The 21,514-nt window shown below is 46.9% G+C and overlaps 1 protein-coding gene across 2 annotated transcripts in view; it reads left to right on the forward strand.

The window, feature by feature from the left end:
- The window catches only part of SNX2 (sorting nexin 2), a 129,223-nt gene that overhangs the window by 17,245 nt on the left and 90,464 nt on the right, over positions 1-21,514 (forward strand). For both annotated transcript variants that reach the window (XM_063964214.1, XM_063964213.1), the window contains exons 2-3: positions 1,632-1,749; positions 20,624-20,787. In XM_063964214.1, coding sequence (XP_063820284.1) covers positions 1,632-1,749; positions 20,624-20,787 — 282 coding nt within the window. The remainder of the gene's footprint in view (positions 1-1,631; positions 1,750-20,623; positions 20,788-21,514) is intronic.

The following is a 21,514-nucleotide window of genomic DNA, read 5'->3' on the forward strand; positions in this document are numbered from 1 at the left end:
CACATAAGCCAAAATCTCACATAAGCCAAAATCGTAAGCACACATAGTCCATATCTCAAGAAAAGTTAGTCAAAATCTGTCCTATCTGGGCTCCGGGGAGTTCAAGGGAAATCGCAAGTAAAAATCGAACATAGCAAGGATCTCACCGTGTGTACACACCTTTTAGTGTACTTTGAGGACAGAGGTTGGGAATGCCTGATCTAGAATATGGAAAGGGTAGCAGTGTTAAAATGGAACCGTAATTTATTATTGTCACTCTCCTGAAACAACTCTATGGGGGGTATTTATCAAAGTTCGAAGAGAGAGAAAATTGTGAGAGAGAAGTACCAGCCAATCAGCTTCTGCCTTGCATTTTATAGGCTTTGTTTGAGAGAAGGCAGTCAGGAGCTGATGGTTGTTACTTTATCTCTCTATAAACTTTGATAAAAAGAATATATAACCTACATTATTGGTTTATTTCACTTGCTAACTATAATCTTCTAAACTCTATTCTTAAGAAATCTTGCTGCATCATTGTTTCTCTGTAACATTTACCTACTTCAGGCATGTTAGTCTCAAAATCCCAACCAGGCCGAATAATCAAGGTCTAGAGGGCCACAAGAAAGTATTATATTGGTGCAGGGACTTCTGGGAAATGTAGTCTCTATCTCCCTGATATTCTCTGGGTCCCCTGTCAGCATCACTCATAGCATCCCCATTGGAATAATATATGCGACGATGTGGGCACATTGGTGGACCTGGAGAATCCCCCCCCCCTCCTGCCCCCGATCGCAGCCCGTCAAGCTGCACCTTCTCACATAAACAGGCATGGCCTCAAAGCAATTACCCGGCTCCCTGTCCCCTCAGTGAGACAGTACCACATGTTTAATAACAGTAGTATTATGAGTAGTATACTACTCCTCACCTGTGGATGACTTAAGGCAGGCCGCTGGCTCCTCACTGTCTGCTGGGTGGTACTACAGTAGCACTGGGTCTGGCAGGCTTCTGTCTGTGCAGGGTGTTGCAGTAGTAGTGGTGCTAGATCTGACCGTCTGCAAGCTGCCATGATTGGTCTATCCTGCTTGGGTCTGGGAGGCGCTGGCAGACCCTGTCACCCTCCCCGCTCAGTGTGTGCAGACTCTGGTAGTGTGGGCTCTTCTGTCACATGACGTCATGACGCACATGACATCCGCCTCACAGGTAGTACTTTGTGAGGGCCAGGGCCGAAGTTTGTGGGCTCCGTCTGCAGGCTATCTAAGCTGACTTGCAGAAAATCTGTCACTAGTTGTGGAGCCGCAAAAAATGTTTGGGCCACATGCGGCCTGTGAGCAGCATGTCTCCTCTACTTTGCCCTGTTCCTGGTATAGTGGAACAAGTCTATACTCCCTACTGACATTGCAGGGTTTTGTGATAACTGAAATCAAAATAAATGATGACAGACCTGTTTTCCAACTTTAATGTGGCCGTGAATCCAACACATGTGACCTGTTAAGTTGCTGATGGAATCTTTTCCTTGTTTATTGTTATGCTGTCATGATTAGGAAATGGAAAGTGCTGACACGTAATGCTGTTTCCTTTTTGTTTTCACTGTCAGAAATTGTAACTTATACTACGGAATTAGGTATGCTAAAATCCGTTTTCTTGTTTTTCAGTCCAGCCCGTCTTCTCCTGAGCCAGCCAGTCTTCCCACAGAAGATATCAGTACAAATTCTAATGGCCTAAAACCCACAGAAGTGATTCTTAGTGATGACAGAGAAGATCTTTTTGCTGGTAATAATTGTCTGGCTTTGGCATTTGTTTGACCTAAAATGTGTTCTCCAACTAAACTGTAATTTATTATTATTATTATTATTATTATTATTATCCTTTATTTGGCGCCACAAGGGTCCGCAGCGCCCAATTACAGAGTACATAAACAATCAAACAGGAAAACAGCAACTTACAGTTGATGACAGTATAGGACAAGTAAAGGGTAAATGAACATAGTTACATCAGCATATGACACTGGAATAAGTATCAGGTGGCAGTAGACTGCTGGATTTGGGGCAGTTGAAGATTATTAAAGTAAGAAAGGATTAGCACATGAGGGAAGAGGGCCCTGCTCGTTAGAGCTTACATTCTAAAGGGGAGGGGTAGACAGACAGGGGTGACACAGATGGGGTACATAGAGAGTGTAAAACAGAGGGTTAGGATGAGATTTGGCTGGGTTTGGTGAAGAAGTGGGTCTTGAGAGCCCGTTTGAAGTTTTGTAGAGAGGTGGAGAGTCTGAGGGGGAGAGGTAGGGAATTCCAGAGAAGTGGTGCAGCACGTGAAAAATCTTGGAGGTAGGAGTGGGAGGAAGTAATCCGTAGGCAGGAAAGTCGGCGTGCATTAGCAGAGCGAAGAGGACGGGTGGGAGTGTAAAGGGAGATAAGGTCAGAGATGTAGATGGGCGAGGAGTGGGTGAGGGCTTTGTAAGCTAGTGTGAGAAGCTTGAAATGGATTCTGAAAGGGAAGGGGAGACAGTGAAGGTCTAGTAAGAGAGGAGAGGTGGACGTAGTGCGTTTGGTGAGGAAGATGAGCCGGGCAGCAGCATTGAGGATAGACTGGAGTGGAGAGAGGTATTTGTCAGGAATGCCAGTCAGGAGGAGATGTCAGTAGTCCAGTCTGGAGATGACCAGTGAGTGGATAAGAGTCTTAGTAGCATCCTGGGTCAGAAAGGGTCTGATCCTGGAAATATTTTTTAGATGAAAACGGCAGGTTTGTGAGAGGTGCTGAATGTTTGGTTTGAAGGAGAGGGAGGAGTCGAGGATTACTCCAAGACAGCGCACTTGGGGGCTAGAGGAGATAGTAGTGCCATCAGTAAATAATGAGATTGTAGGAGGTGAGGTTATGCGGGAGGGAGGGAAGATGATCAGCTCGGTCTTAGACATGTCAAGTTTAAGAAAGCGCTGGGACATCCAGGAAGAGGTAGCAGAGAGACAATTGGAGATACGAGTGAGGAGAGCAGGGGAGAGGTCTGGAGAGGAAAGATAGATTTGGGTGTCATCAGCATAGAGATGATATTGGAAACCAAAAGAACTAATGAGCTTACCTAGTGAGGATGTATAGAGAGAGAAGAGGACCAAGGACAGAACCTTGGGGTACCCCTACAGTTAGTGGAAGTGAGGGGGAGGTAGAGTCATGAGAGGAGACAGAGAATGAACGGTCAGAAAGGTAGGATGACAGCCAAGAGAGGGCAGTGTCACGCAGACCAATGGAGTGAAGGATTTGCAGTAGGAGAGGATGGTCCACGGTGTCAAAAGCAGCATAGAGATCAAGTAGAATAAGTAGAGAGTAGTGTCCCTTAGATTTAGCAGCATGGAGGTCATTGCATACTTTTGTAAGGGCAGTTTCAGTGGAGTGGAGAGGACGGAAGCCAGACTGGAATGGGTCAAGCAGTGAGTGTGAGGAAAGAAAGGAAGTAAGGCGGTTGTAGACAATACGCTCAAGGAGTTTGGAGGCAAAAGGGAGGAGAGAGATGGGTCGGTAGATGAAGAGAGTGTTTGGATCAAGTGTAGGTTTTTTAAGAATAGGAGAGATGAGTGCATGCTTGAAGGCAGAGGGGACAGTGCCTGATGGGTGGGAAAGATGGGAACAAGCAGAAGGAGAGAGGTAGAGGAGGAGGCGGGAGGGGATAGGGTCAAGTGGGGAGGTGGTGAGGGGACAGGAACGAATGAGGGCCATGACTTTCTCTCCAGATGCATGGGAGAAAGATGTCAGAGTAGGTGCGAGGAATGGGCAGGGTTGGTAAGGGATGGGAGAAGGCTGATTACTGATGGACTGGTGTGATGTGATGTCCTGACTTATGGAGTCAATTTTGGATGTGAAGTAAGTGGCAAAGTCAAGAGAAGGGAGACGAGGTGGAGGTGGGCAGAGGAGTGAGTTGAGAGTGGCAAAGAGGCGCCGGGGGTTGGAAGACTGGGAGGAGATGAGGTTCTTGAAGTATGACTGTTTAGCAAGAGAAAGGGCAGCACTGAAGGATGAGAGCATAAGTTTGAAATGGAGGAAGTCTGCCTTAGAGCGTGATTTCCTCCAGTGTCGCTCAGCAGTACGTGAGCATTTTTGCAGATATCTGGTGCATTTGGTGTGCCAGGGTTGAGGTGTTAATTTGCGAGGGTGAATAGTGGTTGGTGGAGCAACAGAGTCAAGAGCAGAAGTAAGGGATACATTGTATGTGGAAGTGGCTTGTTCAGGTCATGAGAGAGAGAGAGAGAGAGAGAGAGAGAGAATAGGAGAGAGAAGTGAGTCAAACAGGGAGGAAAGGAATGTGGTGTCAATAGCTTCAATGTTACGCTTAGTGATGGTAGCCTTAGGAGGTAGAGATGGGGAAGTTGAGAGATAGGTTAAAGGAGAGCAGGTGGTGGTCAGAGAGGGGAAATGGGGAGTTGGAAAAATCAGAAATATCACAGCGGTGAGTGAAGACCAGATCCAGTGAGCTCCCATTCACATGGGAGGGTGAGGAGGTCCACTGGGAGAGACCAAGTGAAGAGGTGAGGTTAAGGAGTTTAGAGGCAGGGGATTGTGTGGGGATGTCAATAGGGATGTTGAAATCGCCTAGGATAATGGAGGGAATGTCAGAAGAGAGGAAGTTAGGAAGCAAAGTTGTCGATGAATTTGGAAGCAGTGCCAGGGGGGCGGTAAATGACAGCTACTCTAAGATGGACTGGTTGGAAGAGGCGTATGGCATGGACCTCAAATGTAGAGAATGTAAGGGACGGTTCTGGTGGTATGAGTTGGTAGGAGTAACTAGAAGGTAAAAGGACCCCAACACCACCCCCATGGCGACCCCCAGGTCGGGGGGGGGGTGTGTGAATGTGAGGCCCCCAGCAGAGAGAGCAGCAGGAGAAGTAGTGTCAGAGGGCGTAATCCAAGTTTCAGTAATGGCTAGTAGGTGTAGGGAGTTGGAAATGAAAAGGTCATGAGTGGGGACCAGTTTGTTACAAACAGATCTGGCATTCCAGAGGGCACAGGATAGGGGGTATGAGTTTGTGGGAGAGATGTGAATGAGATTATCAGGGTTGCTGTAGCGATGAGGTGAGATTAACTTTGAGGGCAGGGATGATGAGAGAGTAGTGATGGTACGGGTGCCTGAGCTAGGAGGGGAAACTGCAGGAGGTGGGCAGGGAGGGAGGTCAGTGTGATGTGGATGGGGGTGTGGGGAGGTGACAGGGAAGGGAGAGCGGGAGCAGGGCTGAGTTGTGGGGTAGCAGGACCATGGGGCAGAGGTGAATGAAAGTGGGGTAACAGGAAAGGAGGGGGAAGGAAACAGAGGGATGGAGGGGAGACAGAGGAGGAGGTGTAGGAGACTAGGGTGGAAGGATAAAGATGCATGATTAGGTAGACACTGAGTGATGTGGGGAGTATAAGAAAGCCTTGACTAGTGTTAAGTAGGTAAATAGGTTGAGGGAAAGTGGAAGTAGGAGAGGAGACTGTAAGGGAATCGGAGCAGAAGAATTGCAGAAATACAGGTGAGTAAAGCAGTGTAGACTCAATGGGTGTAGATTTAGTATGAAATGAGTCAAAAGCGTAGATAAAGTGGGTGCAGAAATGGATTTGGCCTGTAAGAAATGAAAGTATTGTGAGAGGGTTAAGAAGCAATGGTAATTCTGTTAGATTTTTTAAGTGTTTGTAGATGAGAAGATGAACTCACAATTGTCCCAAAGAAGATCTTTGTGATCCTGATTATGGATGGAAAATATGTTTCTTTCTGCAAATGGGTTGCATAGTGTTCACAGAGTGAAAGTTTGAGGGCGACAAATTTGCATATATAGTTGATATGAGATTCTGATGTAAGAACTGAAAAGTAAACCAGTGTCCTGTGTGTACCTGTAACACCTTTAGCCAACATGCACTTTCACATGCAGGGAAATAAAGTAAGTGAACCTCTTGAATAATATAATCGGTTATATGCAAGGGATATTTTCACTTAGGTGAATCTGGGTCCATTGAATAACAATCTGGTGGGTTTGTGACTCCCTCTCAGCCTGAACTTCCTGGTTGTATTTCAATGTAAAAGGATGGATGTGATGTGCTGTTCCGGATCGGCACATCACGCCCGCTGGCGTCACACATTTTTCCTCGTACCCTGAACTCACGGAAAACCATTTATAAATAAAGAAAATTCAGAAAAATGATTTCTCTAGCATCCATGGGATATTGGGAACAGAACTAGTACGATGGGGTATAGATGGGTCCAAAGGAGCCAGTGCACTTTAAATTTCTTCAACTGGGTGTGCTGGCTCCTCCCCTCTATGCCTCCTCCTACAGTTTAGAAAAGTGTCCTTAGTAAAGGATGCACATTCTGCAAGCTCCAGAGTTTTTCTTCAATTTCTTTTAAACTTTTTCATTTCTTTCGGTATGCTGTTTGGGCAACAGCATACCTGAACCGTGGGAGTTAGGGGGGGGGGGCGGTCACCAGCCTCGTAAGGTGCAGAGCCGCTTTCCCGCTGCAGGACCACCGTTCTGAGGGGCTGTTTGTTCAGCGGGGCATGGCGCCTTGGCTGTCGCAGCCGCAGCATGCCGCACACCCCTAACGCTGCCTGAAGGTGATCATCGGTGGGGAGTACATACCAGGGACCCCGCTAGGGGGCTCCCCCGGTACACTGTGCTGCAGAAGTGCTGGTGAGGTGTATGGGTCCCTCCTGGGGAGGACCCGCTTTTGACCCCTGCGCGAGACTGGCTTAATACAATTGTACTAAACATTTATGTGAGGCTACAAACACTTAGGAGACCTGGCCAGTATAAAGGTTACACAGTAGCTCCGGTGCCATTCTGTCTCACCACGGGTGGATCCTCAATCTACAGAAGTCTCAACTGGAACCATCTCAACGGCTCCTGTTTCTGGGTATGATGCTGGATATTGTAGCTCACAGAGTGTTTCTCCCTGAGGACAAGGTGAGAACACTTCAAGAGATGGTTCGCATGGTTCTCTGTCCTGCTCCAGTTTCCATTCATCTTTGCATAAAGTTATTGGGGAAAAATGGTGGCCCTGTACGAGGCGATACAGTTCAGCAGGTTCCATGCCAGACCTTTCCAATTAGACATCCTGTACAAGTGGTCCGGTTCACATCTCCAGATGCACCGAATGATTCAGCTGTCACCCCAGGCTAGGATTTTGCTCCTGTTGTGGTTGCAGTCTTCCAACCTGCTGGAAGGTCGACTTTTCAGGATTCAGGATTTGGACCCTCCTCACGACGGATGAGAGTCTATGAGGATGGGGAGCTGTCACCCAAGGGGTGCAGTTCCAGGGCAGGTGGTCTGCCCAAGAGGCCCTACTCCCGATCAACATTCTGGAACTTCAGGCGATATACAATGCTCTGCTTCAAGCCTCCCCTCTGCTCAGGGATCGGGCGATCCAGGTTCAGTCTGACAACGTATTTCAGTCGACAAGGAGGGACAAAAAGCAAGGCCTGCATGCGAGAAGTGTCAAAATACTTCTCTGGGTGGAAAGAAATGCAAGAGCGCTGTCCGCAATTTTCATTCCGGGAGTGGACAACTGGGAAGCGGACTTCCTGAGTCGCCACGACCTCCACCCGGGGGGAGTGGGGATTACATCCTCAGGTGTTTCAACAAATTGTCGGCAGGTGGGGATACCCGCAGATCGACATGATGGCGTCTCACCTCAACAAGAAGCTTCGCTGCTGCTGCTCGCGAACCAGGGACCCTCAGGTGAGTGCATTGACGTCACCTTGGCCTTACCGTTGATCCCAAGGGTGCTCCTACGGATCTGACTTCACAGAGTCCAAGCAATCCTGATTGCGCCGGATTGGCCCCAAAGGGCATGGTACGCAACTCTTCTGGACATGTCCGTAGAAGACCCTTGGCCTCTGCCGCTAAGAAAGGATCTTCTCCAGCAAGGATCATTCGTCTACCTGGACTTACGGCAGCTTCGTTTGACGGCATGGAAATTGAGCGGAACATCCTAGCTCACAAAGGGCTTTCCAAAAAGGTAATTGCACTATGGTGCAAGCCAGAAAACCTGTGACGTCAAAACATTATCATATCTGGAGGAGATACGTCTCTTGGTGCGAGGAACGCACGTATCTGCCTGCGGAGTTTCACTTGGGACGTTTCCTGCAGGCTGGTGTGGATAAAGGCTTACATCTGGGTTCCGTTAAGGTGCAGATTTCAGCTCTCTCAATTTTCTTTCAGAAGAAATTGGCTGTGTTGCCAGAAGTTCAGACCTTTTTACAAGTGGTGCTCCACATACAACCTCCCTTTGTGCCGGCTATGGCATCCTGGGCTTTGGATGTAGTGTTGTAATTTCTGCAGTCCTCCTGGTTCGAGCCACTGATGACAGTAGAAGACAAGTACCTCACATGGAAGACAGTGATGTTGTTGGCCCTGGCTTCTGCCGAGCTGCTACCTGGTTGGGGAAGCACACTTTTGTAAAATTCTACAAATTTGATACCCAGTTTGTGCAGGTGGTGCTGCAGCAGTCTCTGCACGTTCCCGCCCATTCTGGAAGTTTTGGGACATCCCCATCGTAATAATTCTGTCCCCAATAAGCGATATTGGGCGCCCGCCTCTGTGCGGTTACTTTCTGCAGGTTTCTCTGTTCGGTGTTACCTGTTCAGCAGTTGCTGTTACCAGACGTTGCTGGCCTGGTTATGTTTTGGTGTGCTGGTGTATAATTCTCACCACCATTATTGTTGTTATGTTCCTTCTCTCAAGTATGTCATTCTCCTTCCGGCACTGTTTACCTATAACTGACCTGTAGGAGAAGTCATAGAGGGGAGGAGCCAGCACACCCAGTTGAAGAAATTTAAAGTGCACTGGCTCCTTTGGACCCGTCTATACCCCATCGTACTAATTCTGTCCCCAATATCCCTTATGGACTATGAGAAAGGGATTTACCGGTTGGTATTTAAAATCCTATTTTTGTTTACAGATGTGATCATGTATAACACTCCTTATTGGCTTGCCGTTACTCTGGGCGGTATCAAAGAACTCCTAGGTATTTAATAATGTACAGACATCTTTTGCATTGTCTAGTGCAGTGATTCTCAAACTTGGTCCTCTGGACCCCAAGCAATTCATGTTTTCCAAGTCTCTTGTGAATCCTTACCTGCAAAACGTGCACTGTGTGGGGTCCTGAGGACTGAGTTTGAGAACCTGTGATCTAAACTAAGCCATTCGTGTAAACCGCTCAAACACACCATTAAATTGAAGATGTTCTATATAAAGGATTGTCCCAAAGATACTAAAAAGCCATTGTGAGGAAGGATCTTTGGGTAAAATAAATGTTTGCCTGTAGTTATTACTGCGTAAAGAAATGTCATTACTTTTAATTGAAATGTTCACATATTTATTTATTTTTAACAAACCTAGTTAACAATAGACAGGAAATTGTTCACCTTTTGGAGTTTTGTGTATAATGACCTATTTGAAGGTCAGGTGACATGGGGGGGGGATGTTTATACTTCAATATAAAAATAGACACATTTGTGTACACCTGCCCAGATCTGTGGGAAAATATTTTAATTGCAGTATTTGTTGCTCTTTATTACATTGTTTATTATAATAACCTGGGAATTGGGTTTTTGTCTAGATGAAAATGTTTCATCTAGAGACATTGGATTTGTATCTTGGATCCGTTGCTCATAGCTCTTCATGCGATATACAGCGACGTTTCTACGGTGTCTTAGCTGCAATTTCCCTTTAATAAAAGCAGAGCAAGTTGTGGTGCTGTCTATCTCTGGTTTACATAGTAATTCTCAGTGATTATTGGTAAGAGGTGTTTAAATTTTCACTTGCATACCAAAGTGCAGTCTGTGAAGTTTGGACCTCAGTCATGTTCCTGTCATGTGGGGCTCTGAGCATTTTGCTTTTCAGTTTATGTAGTTGTGTAGTGAATATTTTGTCATCGTGACCTTTTTTTGATGCATCATAAGTTACCACTCCTGAATGTGGGAGTTAATGAGCTGCTGTTCTCCCCAGAGCATTTTTCCAGCCAGGCGAGGGCCTTCGCACATTTATTTTAAACAATTGCTCTGTGGAGACCCATGTGTTTTTTAAAGAGCTCCCAAAAATGCCCAGTTGATTTGTGGACGCAAATATTTTTTTTTTAGTAGCTCCCAGATACTGTCCCCACTTGCTGGCTATACATAATGTCCTGAAGTAACAAACACATGACATCCTGAAAGTCACGCCATGTTGAAGTCTGCTGCACAGCTTTTGGGCGCGTCACTGTGACGGGAGAGTCACTGTGCCAGTAGCGGTGAGTGCTGGTGCTAGACAGCAGGGAATTTTTGATGTGCGGACTGACAGAAAAATACAGCCTGGGGAGAACACTGCATTGTACCTGTTGGCCCCTACCCACAAGCCTGTCATGCTGCTGTAACAGCACCACCACCCTACTCCACCCCCCCCCCCCCCACATACCCCCCCCTCCCACCCAAATGTCATACTGCTCTGGCAGCACTCTTCTCCCACCAGTCTATTTCTGTAACCCCTCCCCCCACCAGTCTGTCATACCACTCCCCCTCCCCACAGCCATGCCCCGTTACCCCTGCTTACTCCAGGCTCCGTTTGCAGTGCTGCCTGTGTCTCCCAAACTTGCCGCAAATTCTCCAGCCCCTGCTCCATCGTCGCACACTTCTACATGTCCGCAGGCAGGGAGGAGGGAGCGGGTGGCGGGCAGGGGAGCCCAGGGCCTTCTCTTCATCAGACGGGAACAAGAGCAGTTCCTCAGTCAGTGCTGAACCATTCCCCCCCCCCCTGTCAATGCAGCCTGTGTGGGACTGGCATAGCTGCTGCTTATTTATGTTATCGGTGAGTGGCTGTACCAAATGGTCAATTGTCCTTTGATTTTCATTCCAACCAGCCAGATTGGCCAGCTGATCTGCCAGATAATTGTATATTGTATGCCCGACTTTACACACGAGGATCCAAAAATCCTTGATTTGTCACTAATACTATGTAGTGGTTCTGTATTTGTTGTTGGTTTCATTTTTTGAGGTTTACTATACTTAATACACGAACACAAGATAGAGCTACTGTAACCATGGCTGTACAGGTCACTCTTACCTTTATTGAAATGTTGGTTATGTACACTGGGTCTGGGACTCCAGGTCGACGCCAATTGGTCGACATGGACAAAATGTCGACATGGACAAATGGTCGACGGGAACAAGGTCGACATGGAAAAGGGTCGACATGAGTTTGTTTTTTTGGTGTCGTTTTCTTCGTAGAGTGACCGGGAACCCCAATTAGTGCACCGCGTCCCCTCGCATGGCTCGCTTCGCTCTCCATGCTTCGGGCATGGTGCCTTCGCTTCGCTCGGCACAGATTACCGTTCCAATCGTAGTCCACGTGGATCGTTAAGTATGAAAAGGTTCCAAAAAAGAAAAAAATTGTGAAAACTCATGTGGACCTTTTTCCATGTTGACCTTGTTCCTGTCGACCTTTTGTCCATGTCGATCTTTTGTCCATGTTGACCTAAGGTGTCGACCTTTTTGTTGTCGACCTGGAGTCCGGATACCTGTACACTGAATCTAATTATACCAAATGTTGTTTCTCTAACGTCCTAGTGGATGCTGGGGACTCCGAAAGGACCATGGGGAATAGCGGCTCCGCAGGAGACTGGGCACAAAAGTAAAAAGCTTTAGGACTACCTGGTGTGCACTGGCTCCTCCCCCTATGACCCTCCTCCAAGCCTCAGTTAAGATTTTGTGCCCGAACGAGAAGGGTGCAATCTAGGTGGCTCTCCTGAGCTGCTTAGAGTAAAAGTTTAAATAGGTTTTTATTTTTATTTTCAGTGAGACCTGCTGGCAACAGGCTCACTGCATCGAGGGACTAAGGGGAGAAGAAGCGAACTCACCTGCGTGCAGAGTGGATTGGGCTTCTTAGGCTACTGGACATTAGCTCCAGAGGGACGATCACAGGCCCAGCCATGGATGGGTCCCGGAGCCGCGCCGCCGTCCCCCTTACAGAGCCAGAAGACTGAAGAGGTCCGGAAAATCGGCGGCAGAAGACGTCCTGTCTTCACTAAGGTAGCGCACAGCACCGCAGCTGTGCGCCATTGCTCTCAGCACACTTCACACTCCGGTCACTGAGGGTGCAGGGCGCTGGGGGGGGGGCGCCCTGAGACGCAATAAAAACACCTTTTTTGGCAAAAAAATACATCACATATAGCTCCTGGGCTATATGGATGTATTTAACCCCTGCCTATTTTTACATAAAAAAGCGGGAGAAAGGCCGCCGAAAAAGGGGCGGAGCCTATCTCCTCAGCACACTGGCACCATTTTTTCCTCACAGCTCCGTTGGAGGAAGGCTCCCTGACTCTCCCCTGCAGTCCTGCACTACAGAAACAGGGTAAAACAAGAGAGGGGGGGGGGCACAAAATTGGCATATAAATATATACAGCAGCTATATTAGGGAAAAACACTTATATAAGGTTATCCCTGTATATATATATATAGCGCTCTGGTGTGTGCTGGCAAACTCTCCCTCTGTCTCCCCAAAGGGCTAGTGGGGTCCTGTCCTCTATCAGAGCATTCCCTGTGTGTGTGCTGTGTGTCGGTACGTTGTGTCGACATGTATGAGGAGGAAAATGGTGTGGAGGCGGAGCAATTGCCGGTGTTAGTGATGTCACCCCCTAGGGAGTCGACACCTGACTGGATGGTCTTATGGAAAGAATTACGTGATAGTGTCAGCACTTTACAAAAGACTGACGACATGAGACAGCCGGCAAATCAGTTAATACCTGTACAGGCATCTCAAACACCGTCAGGGGCTCTAAAGCGCCCGTTACCTCAGGTCGACACAGACACGGACACTGACTCCAGTGTCGACGGTGAGGAAACAAACGTATTTTCCAGTAGGGCCACACGTTACATGATCACGGCAATGAAGGAGGTTTTGAACATTTCTGATACTACAAGTACCACAAAAAAGGTATTATGTGGGGTGTGAAAAAACTACCCGTAGTTTTTCCCGAATCAGATGAATTAAATGAGGTGTGTGATGAAGCGTGGGTTTCCCCCGATAAAAAACTGCTAATTTCTAAAAAGTTATTGGCATTATACCCTTTCCCGCCAGAGGTTAGGGCGCGTTGGGAAACACCCCCTAGCGTAGATAAGGCGCTCACACGCTTATCAAAACAAGTGGCGTTACCGTCCCCTGATACGGCCGCCCTCAAGGAACCAGCTGATAGGAAGCTGGAAAATATCCTTAAAAGTATATACACACATACTGGTATTATACTGCGACCAGCAATCGCCTCAGCCTGGATGTGCAGTGCTGGGGTGGCTTGGTCGGATTCCCTGACTGAAAATATTGATACCCTGGACAGGGACAATATATTATTGACTATAGAGCATTTAAAGGATGCATTTCTATATATGCGAGATGCACAGAGGGATATTTGCACTCTGGCATCAAGAGTAAGTGCGATGTCCATTTCTGCCAGAAGAGGATTATGGACGCGACAGTGGTCAGGGGATGCGGATTCCAAACGGCATATGGAAGTATTGCCGTATAAAGGGGAGGAGTTATTTGGGGTCGGTCTATCGGACCTGGTGGCCACGGCAACGGCTGGAAAATCCACCTTTTTACCCCAAGTGACCTCGCAGCAGAAAAAGATACCGTCTTTTCAGGCTCAGTCCTTTCGTCCCCATAAGGCCAAGCAGGCAAAAGGCCACTCATATCTGCCCCGGGGCAGAGGAAGGGGAAAAAGACTGCAGCAGACAGCTTCTTCCCACGAACAGAAGCCCTCCCCCGCTTCTGCCAAGTCCTCAGCATGACGCTGGGGCCTTACAAGCGGACTCAGGCACGGTGGGGGCCCGTCTCAAGAATTTCAGCGCGCAGTGGGCTCACTCGCAAGTGGACCCCTGGATCCTGCAGGTAGTATCTCAGGGGTACAAATTGGAATTCGAGACGTCTCCCCCTCGCCGGTTCCTGAAGTCTGCTTTACCAACGTCTCCCCCCGACAGGGAGGCGGTATTGGAAGCCATTCACAAGCTGTATTCCCAGCAGGTGATAATCAAGGTACCCCTCCTACAACAGGGAAAGGGGTATTATTCCACGCTGTTTGTGGTACCGAAGCCGGACGGCTCGGTGAGACCTATTTTAAATCTGAAATCCTTGAACACTTACATAAAAAGGTTCAAGTTCAAGATGGAGTCACTCAGAGCAGTGATAGCGAACCTGGAAGAAGGGGACTATATGGTGTCTCTGGACATCAAGGATGCTTACCTCCATGTCCCAATTTGCCCTTCTCACCAAGGGTACCTCAGGTTTGTGGTACAGAACTGTCACTATCAGTTTCAGACGCTGCCGTTTGGATTGTCCACGGCACCCCGGGTCTTTACCAAGGTAATGGCCGAAATGATGATTCTTCTTCGAAGAAAAGGCGTCTTAATTATCCCTTACTTGGACGATCTCCTGATAAGGGCAAGGTCCAGAGAACAGTTAGAGGTCGGAGTAGCACTATCTCAAGTAGTACTACGACAGCACGGATGGATTCTAAATATTCCAAAATCGCAGCTGATTCCGACGACACGTCTGCTGTTCCTAGGGATGATTCTGGACACAGTACAGAAAATGGTGTTTCTCCCGGAGGAGAAGGCCAAGGAGTTATCCGACCTAGTCAGGAACCTCCTAAGACCAGGCCAAGTGTCAGTACATCAATGCACAAGGGTCCTGGGAAAGATGGTGGCTTCTTACGAAGCGATTCCATTCGGCAGATTCCACGCAAGAACTTTCCAGTGGGATCTGCTGGACAAATGGTCCGGATCGCATCTTCAAATGCATCAGCGGATAACCCTGTCTCCAAGGACAAGGGTGTCTCTCCTGTGGTGGTTACAGAGTGCTCATCTCCTAGAGGGCCGCAGATTCGGCATTCAGGATTGGGTCCTAGTGACCACGGATGCCAGCCTGAGAGGCTGGGGAGCAGTCACACAGGGAAGAAATTTCCAGGGCTTGTGGTCAAGCATGGAAACGTCACTTCACATAAATATCCTGGAACTAAGGGCCATTTACAATGCCCTAAGTCAGGCAAGACCTCTGCTTCAGGGTCAGCCGGTGTTGATCCAGTCGGACAACATCACGGCAGTCGCCCACGTAAACAGACAGGGCGGCACAAGAAGCAGGAGGGCAATGATGGAAGTGGCAAGGATTCTTCGCTGGGCGGAGAATCATGTGATAGCACTGTCAGCAGTGTTCATTCCGGGAGTGGACAACTGGGAAGCAGACTTCCTCAGCAGACACGATCTTCACCCGGGGGAGTGGGGACTTCACCCAGAAGTCTTCCACATGATTGTGAACCGTTGGGAAAAACCAAAGGTGGACATGATGGCGTCCCGCCTCAACAAAAAACTGGACAGATATTGCGCCAGGTCAAGGGACCCTCAGGCAATAGCTGTGGACGCTCTGGTAACACCGTGGGTGTACCAGTCAGTGTATGTGTTCCCTCCTCTTCCTCTCATTCCAAAAGTACTGAGAATCATAAGAAGGAGAGGAGTAAAGACTATACTCGTGGCTCCGGATTGGCCAAGAAGGACTTGGTACCCGGAAATTCAAGAGATGCTCACGGAAGACCAGTGGCCTCTACCTCTAAGAAAGGACCTGCTCCAGCAGGGACCATGTCTGTTCCAAGACTTACCGCGGCTGCGTTTGACGGCATGGCGGTTGAACGCCGGATCCTGAAGGAAAAAGGCATTCCGGATGAAGTCATCCCTACCCTGATCAAAGCCAGGAAGGATGTAACCGTACAACATTATCACCGTATTTGGCGTAAATATGTTGCGTGGTGCGAGGCCAGGAAGGCCCCTACAGAGGAATTTCAACTGGGTCGTTTCCTGCATTTCCTGCAAACAGGACTGTCTATGGGCCTCAAATTGGGGTCCATTAAGGTTCAAATTTCGGCCCTGTCAATTTTCTTCCAAAAAGAACCGGCTTCTGTTCCTGAAGTTCAGACGTTTGTCAAGGGAGTACTGCATATACAGCCTCCTTTTGTGCCTCCAGTGGCACCTTGGGATCTCAATGTAGTTTTGGGATTCCTAAAATCACATTGGTTTGAACCACTCACCACTGTGGACTTAAAATATCTCACATGGAAAGTGGTAATGCTGTTAGCCCTGGCTTCAGCCAGGCGTGTCTCAGAATTGGCGGCTTTATCCTATAAAAGCCCTTACCTAATTTTTCATACGGACAGGGCAGAATTGAGGACTCGTCCTCAATTTCTCCCTAAGGTGGTTTCAGCTTTTCACTTAAACCAGCCTATTGTGGTGCCTGCGGCTACTAGGGACTTGGAGGATTCCAAGTTGCTGGACGTAGTCAGGGCCCTGAAAATATATGTTTCCAGGACGGCTGGAGTCAGAAAATCTGATTCGCTGTTTATCCTGTATGCACCCAACAAGCTGGGTGCTCCTGCTTCTAAGCAGACGATTGCTCGTTGGATTTGTAGCACAATTCAGCTTGCACATTCTGTGGCAGGCCTGCCACAGCCAAAATCTGTAAAAGCCCATTCCACACGGAAAGTGGGCTCATCTTGGGCGGCTGCCCGAGGGGTCTCGGCTTTACAACTTTGCCGAGCAGCTACTTGGTCAGGGGCAAACACGTTTGCTAAATTCTACAAATTTGATACCCTGGCTGAGGAGGACCTGGAGTTCTCTCATTCGGTGCTGCAGAGTCATCCGCACTCTCCCGCCCGTTTGGGAGCTTTGGTATAATCCCCATGGTCCTTTCGGAGTCCCCAGCATCCACTAGGACGTTAGAGAAAATAAGAATTTACTTACCGATAATTCTATTTCTCATAGTCCGTAGTGGATGCTGGGCGCCCATCCCAAGTGCGGATTGTCTGCATTACTTGTACATAGTTATTGTTACAAAAATCGGGTTATTGTTGTTGTGAGCCATCTTTTCAGAGGCTCCTTCTGTTATCATGCTGTTAACTGGGTTCAGATCACAAGTTGTACGGTGTGATTGGTGTGGCTGGTATGAGTCTTACCCAGGATTCAAAATCCTTCCTTATTGTGTACGCTCGTCCGGGCACAGTATCCTAACTGAGGCTTGGAGGAGGGTCATAGGGGGAGGAGCCAGTGCACACCAGGTAGTCCTAAAGCTTTTTACTTTTGTGCCCAGTCTCCTGCGGAGCCGCTATTCCCCATGGTCCTTTCGGAGTCCCCAGCATCCACTATGGACTATGAGAAATAGAATTATCGGTAAGTAAATTCTTATTTTTTTTTCTATGCTTTTTATGTAAACTGTATCCTAGCAGTAAATGTGTTTTACGTGACCTGCCCACTTTGCTATTTTTAGAATTTATTTTTGCGTACTGCGTCTCCTAATCCTTTTAGCCACCATTTCCCTGCTGTCTGCCAGCACACTACTATTTGGTTTAAGATGATTCCAATTAGTCAAATGAAATGGACATAAAAAATAACAAAATAAGTACGGCTTATAATTTGTGTTTGAGGCTTTAAATACACACCTGCACAGCCTACATTTCTGTGTTTGTGTATTTTTAGTGCCATTGTCTGTCACAGTATTCTAGCAGAATGGCTTTCAACTAATGGGGTGATTTCTTGTGACTACCGTCCTGGATTTAATGCTAATAGTGGATTTAATACTAATAGTTTCCTCAATAATTAGTAACTATAAAGTCTTGTCCTAGTGTTGTCCCAGTGTCGTCTTTCTTTTCAAGTTGTTTACTACAGTATGTCACTGGGATTTAAATCTGAAGAAGTATTATGGGGAAATTGCACAGAGAGTAAATTGGGTTGGGATTGATATGACGGTGGTTGGGATGCTGGTGGTCAGAATACTGACGGCGGCATTCTGATGTCGAGGATCCCGACGGGGAAGGTGAGTATACTTACCTTCCCCCAGTGGCCCCCTAACCCTCCCTCCCAGCAGCCTAACCCTAACTCTCCCCCCCCCCCCGCCCCCACCCCCCACCCCCACCCCGGCGGCTTGCCAATCAGATGGGCCAGCACACGCTTCTTCAGGGTTCCGGCTGTTGAGATTCCGGTGCTGGGCTTGTGACCCCAGTTGGGATGCCGGTGTTGGCATTCCAAGAAGCCAGCCACAAGCATAGTGTCGAATTTGTAATCTGCTGTCCGGAATAGCGCATCACTCCTGCCGGCATCACAAGTTTTCCCACACATCACGCAGAGGTGCTAGGGAAAACCTGCAAAGTCGGAACTACTGTAATTGGCCAGTATGTGAGCAGCGATGTCCGCCACACATCGCGTACAGTTTAATCCCCCCCATAGATAAACAGCTGGCATGTTTGGAGAAATATACTTTAGAACAGTGGTTCTGAACCATCACCCTTTCCCAACAGTTCATGTTTTGAGAAGTTCTGTCCGTGGGATAATTACTGACCCAGCAATATAAATTACTACATCTGTAAATGATTTAAGAGATCCTTAAAAGCATGACCTGTTGGTGGTACTTGAGGACTAGAAGTTAGAACCACTGCTTTTAGAATGTAGAGACGCACCAGTCCTTTGTAACTGGTACAGATGGGTCCACCGTTATATTGAGTAGTTTTCTGTGCCTAATCACAACATGATTTATTAGCATAAACCCTTCATCTATTGTTCTCAACTGCAGTACAATACAGTGAACAATACAGCAGGGGATTAAGTCATTACAGCAGGGGATATAGGGGTCTATTCATGAAGCAGTGAAAAGCGTGGAGAAGTGAGCCTGTGGAGAAGTTGCCCATGGCAACCAATCAGCTGCTCCGTACAATTGTATAGTATGCAAATTACAAATGTTACTTCAATGCTGATTGGTTGCCATGGGTAACTTCTCCACTGGCTCACTTCTCCACACTTTTCACTGCTTCATGAATAGACCACTAAGTCTGACTGGCCAGTCACAGTTAATCCTATTAACCGTCAAGATAAATGTGGATACATCTGTATATCTTCTTCTTTGTGTCTGTACTGGTCTGCTTATCCTCAGCTTTATATTGTTGCTAATCTTCGGTTTTGGTGCAGGACGTTGCTGTGCCTTTGTCACCAGCAATCATTGTAAAATTTAATAAGTATATATTACAGCAAGCCTCCTTAATTTAACATACATGTTTACCCACAGGGATCGATTCAATTAGTTGTGAGGGGGGAAAGTTGCTGTTGTATTGGTGTGGAAATGCTGACAATGGGGCCTCATCTTGCCCTGGAACCAGCAAATGTTTGTACACGGCCCTTTGGGGCAAGTCAATTGGGATCTGGTTCATGGCTAATTGAGTCAACCCCATAGACTGTCCCTGTTTTTGTCTGTATTCTGAAATTCCCAGTTCTCATCTCATGTAATACCCTCCATACACTTGTGCGATGCCCCGCAATTAAATCGCACTGGTGCGATGAAATCGCACTGAACTGCCAAAGTGATTACCATGCGATAGATCACATGGTAATCTCGTGATGGGCACGTCACCGCCGTGTGGGAGCGGCTTCTGGCTGCCCCCGGCTGGTGCCCGTCGCAGTGCGGTATGTCACATGTGTTAACAAAAACACATGCAATCGCACTGCACTGCGATAAATATTAAGGGCAGCACATAAGACCATGCAACGCGATGGCCGACTGGCGTGCTCGCGCGTCGCATGGTGCACAATATGTGCATACAATCATGCGATTGATCACACAGATGCGATCAAAACACATGATTGTATGCCATATCGTATAAGTGTATGGGCCCTATTAGGGTGAGCGAGGACTCGGGAGTATACGCACTTTGCTTCTTAGGGGCATATTCAATTAGGTGCGAGTTTACAAAATATCTCACGCCTGACGGGTATTTCTTGCAGTTGCAAGATTTTTGGTGTTCAGTTGGCAGTAGGGTATTTATATTTTTGAGCGCAACCAGAGCATGTCTAATTTTTCCTTAGGTCCTTATTTTAAGGAAAAATTGTCAGAACTTGCTCTGGAATCCTTCTGACAGCCCCCCTAATGACTGATTTAGCAACTGGAAGTTTCCAATTAGCTTAATTAGTCCTTAATTACCTTCTGCCACAATGTCCTGCTCCGTCTTTTCTCCAGTATCACAGACTGCTTCCATGCCCCGTCTAGGCCCAGAACAGGTACTGCCCATAGCCCTGCACACACTATACTACAACTCACCCTGCACCTGGTCACCCTGCTCACACTATACTTTCACCTGCCCCATCCCCACGAAAATAGCATCGACCGCCATCTACAGACTGTGTTTTACAAAAAATTGCCCTCTCGTGGGATTTTGACTGCAAAATACCCCACAACCAATATTTTTCATGTATAGGGAACACACTTACCCCCGTTAATCCAAAATTGTTTGCGAGGTTTTGTGGGCAAAAGTTCACGGGCAATTGGATATGCCCCATAGAATCAGTATGTGAACTGTAGAACGTCTGCACGTTAAGAGAAATGTTTTCTGGTAGGTCCTGAATGGTCACATGACATTAACCTGCAGCTAATTAGCATTTTAGCAAAAGATAAATTCAAGGTTGGGCAAAACAGAGGGGGTACAGTTTTGAAAATTGTTTGTTTTTTATTTTTCATATTTGTTTATTTTTTCATTTAAACTGCTGTCAGGTTTTGCTAGGATAAGTTAAAATGTACATGACAAATCTGGTCACTACATAATTGGAAAAGTACTTTTTTCTGTATATCTAATTGGTTTGTGTTTTAGAAGCTACAGATGAAGTCTCCCTGGATAGTCCTGAGAGGGAGCTTATACTTTCCTCAGAACCCAGCCCTGCTATCACTCCTGTAACACCCACATCACTCATTACTCCACGGATGGAAGCTATTAATATTTCTGCACCTGTTATTTATGATCGCTCAAGAGATGAGGTATGTCCAGTGCTCGCAGTTAATATTGGTTATACATTTTGGTGTGCTTGTGGTGAAAGTATTGTCTCCAAAATCTGTAAAAAATCAGAGAACATTACAATTGCACAATATATATATATATAATGTGTGTGTATATATATATATACTGGTTGTTTTTTTTTACACATGGATGTGTTATGCAAGTAAAACTTGCTGAAACAAACTTTGTGCAGTTGTTTAAAATACATGAAAAATTCTTGTACAACTACATAATAAAAGCATATATATATATATATATATATAGACGGATATTATGTTAAACTATATTATATCTAATGTCAAATCCCCATCAATAGTGCAGTCAAACTAATGTCCAACTCTTAATCTTAATAGTAAAGCCAGTAGTATGACCTTAGTATATCTGCTATTATTCTAGACTATAGAATGGGTTCAAATAACTCAATAACTAAACATTGGTTAAATAACAAAATACTATTACTCATTAAACTATGGTATTTTTAGTCTAATCCTTGCATAACGTGGAAGGGCGTTATGTTCTATTCCCAGGCAGCAGGATCCATACTCGTATTGCCTTTGCCTATAGAATGGGACAGTGCCGCGGAATTACTTCCAGCCTGTTAATGCGGTTGAGAAATGACTGCGCATTAGCGCATAGTCTTAAGGTGCATACACAGAGGGCGTTTTTGCCCAGTGAGTATGCACAGCGATGATTGTGGACATAGCTGGC

This window comes from Pseudophryne corroboree, chromosome 1 (genome assembly GCF_028390025.1).
Source record: "Pseudophryne corroboree isolate aPseCor3 chromosome 1, aPseCor3.hap2, whole genome shotgun sequence".
In the NCBI taxonomy this organism is placed as follows: domain Eukaryota; kingdom Metazoa; phylum Chordata; class Amphibia; order Anura; family Myobatrachidae; genus Pseudophryne; species Pseudophryne corroboree.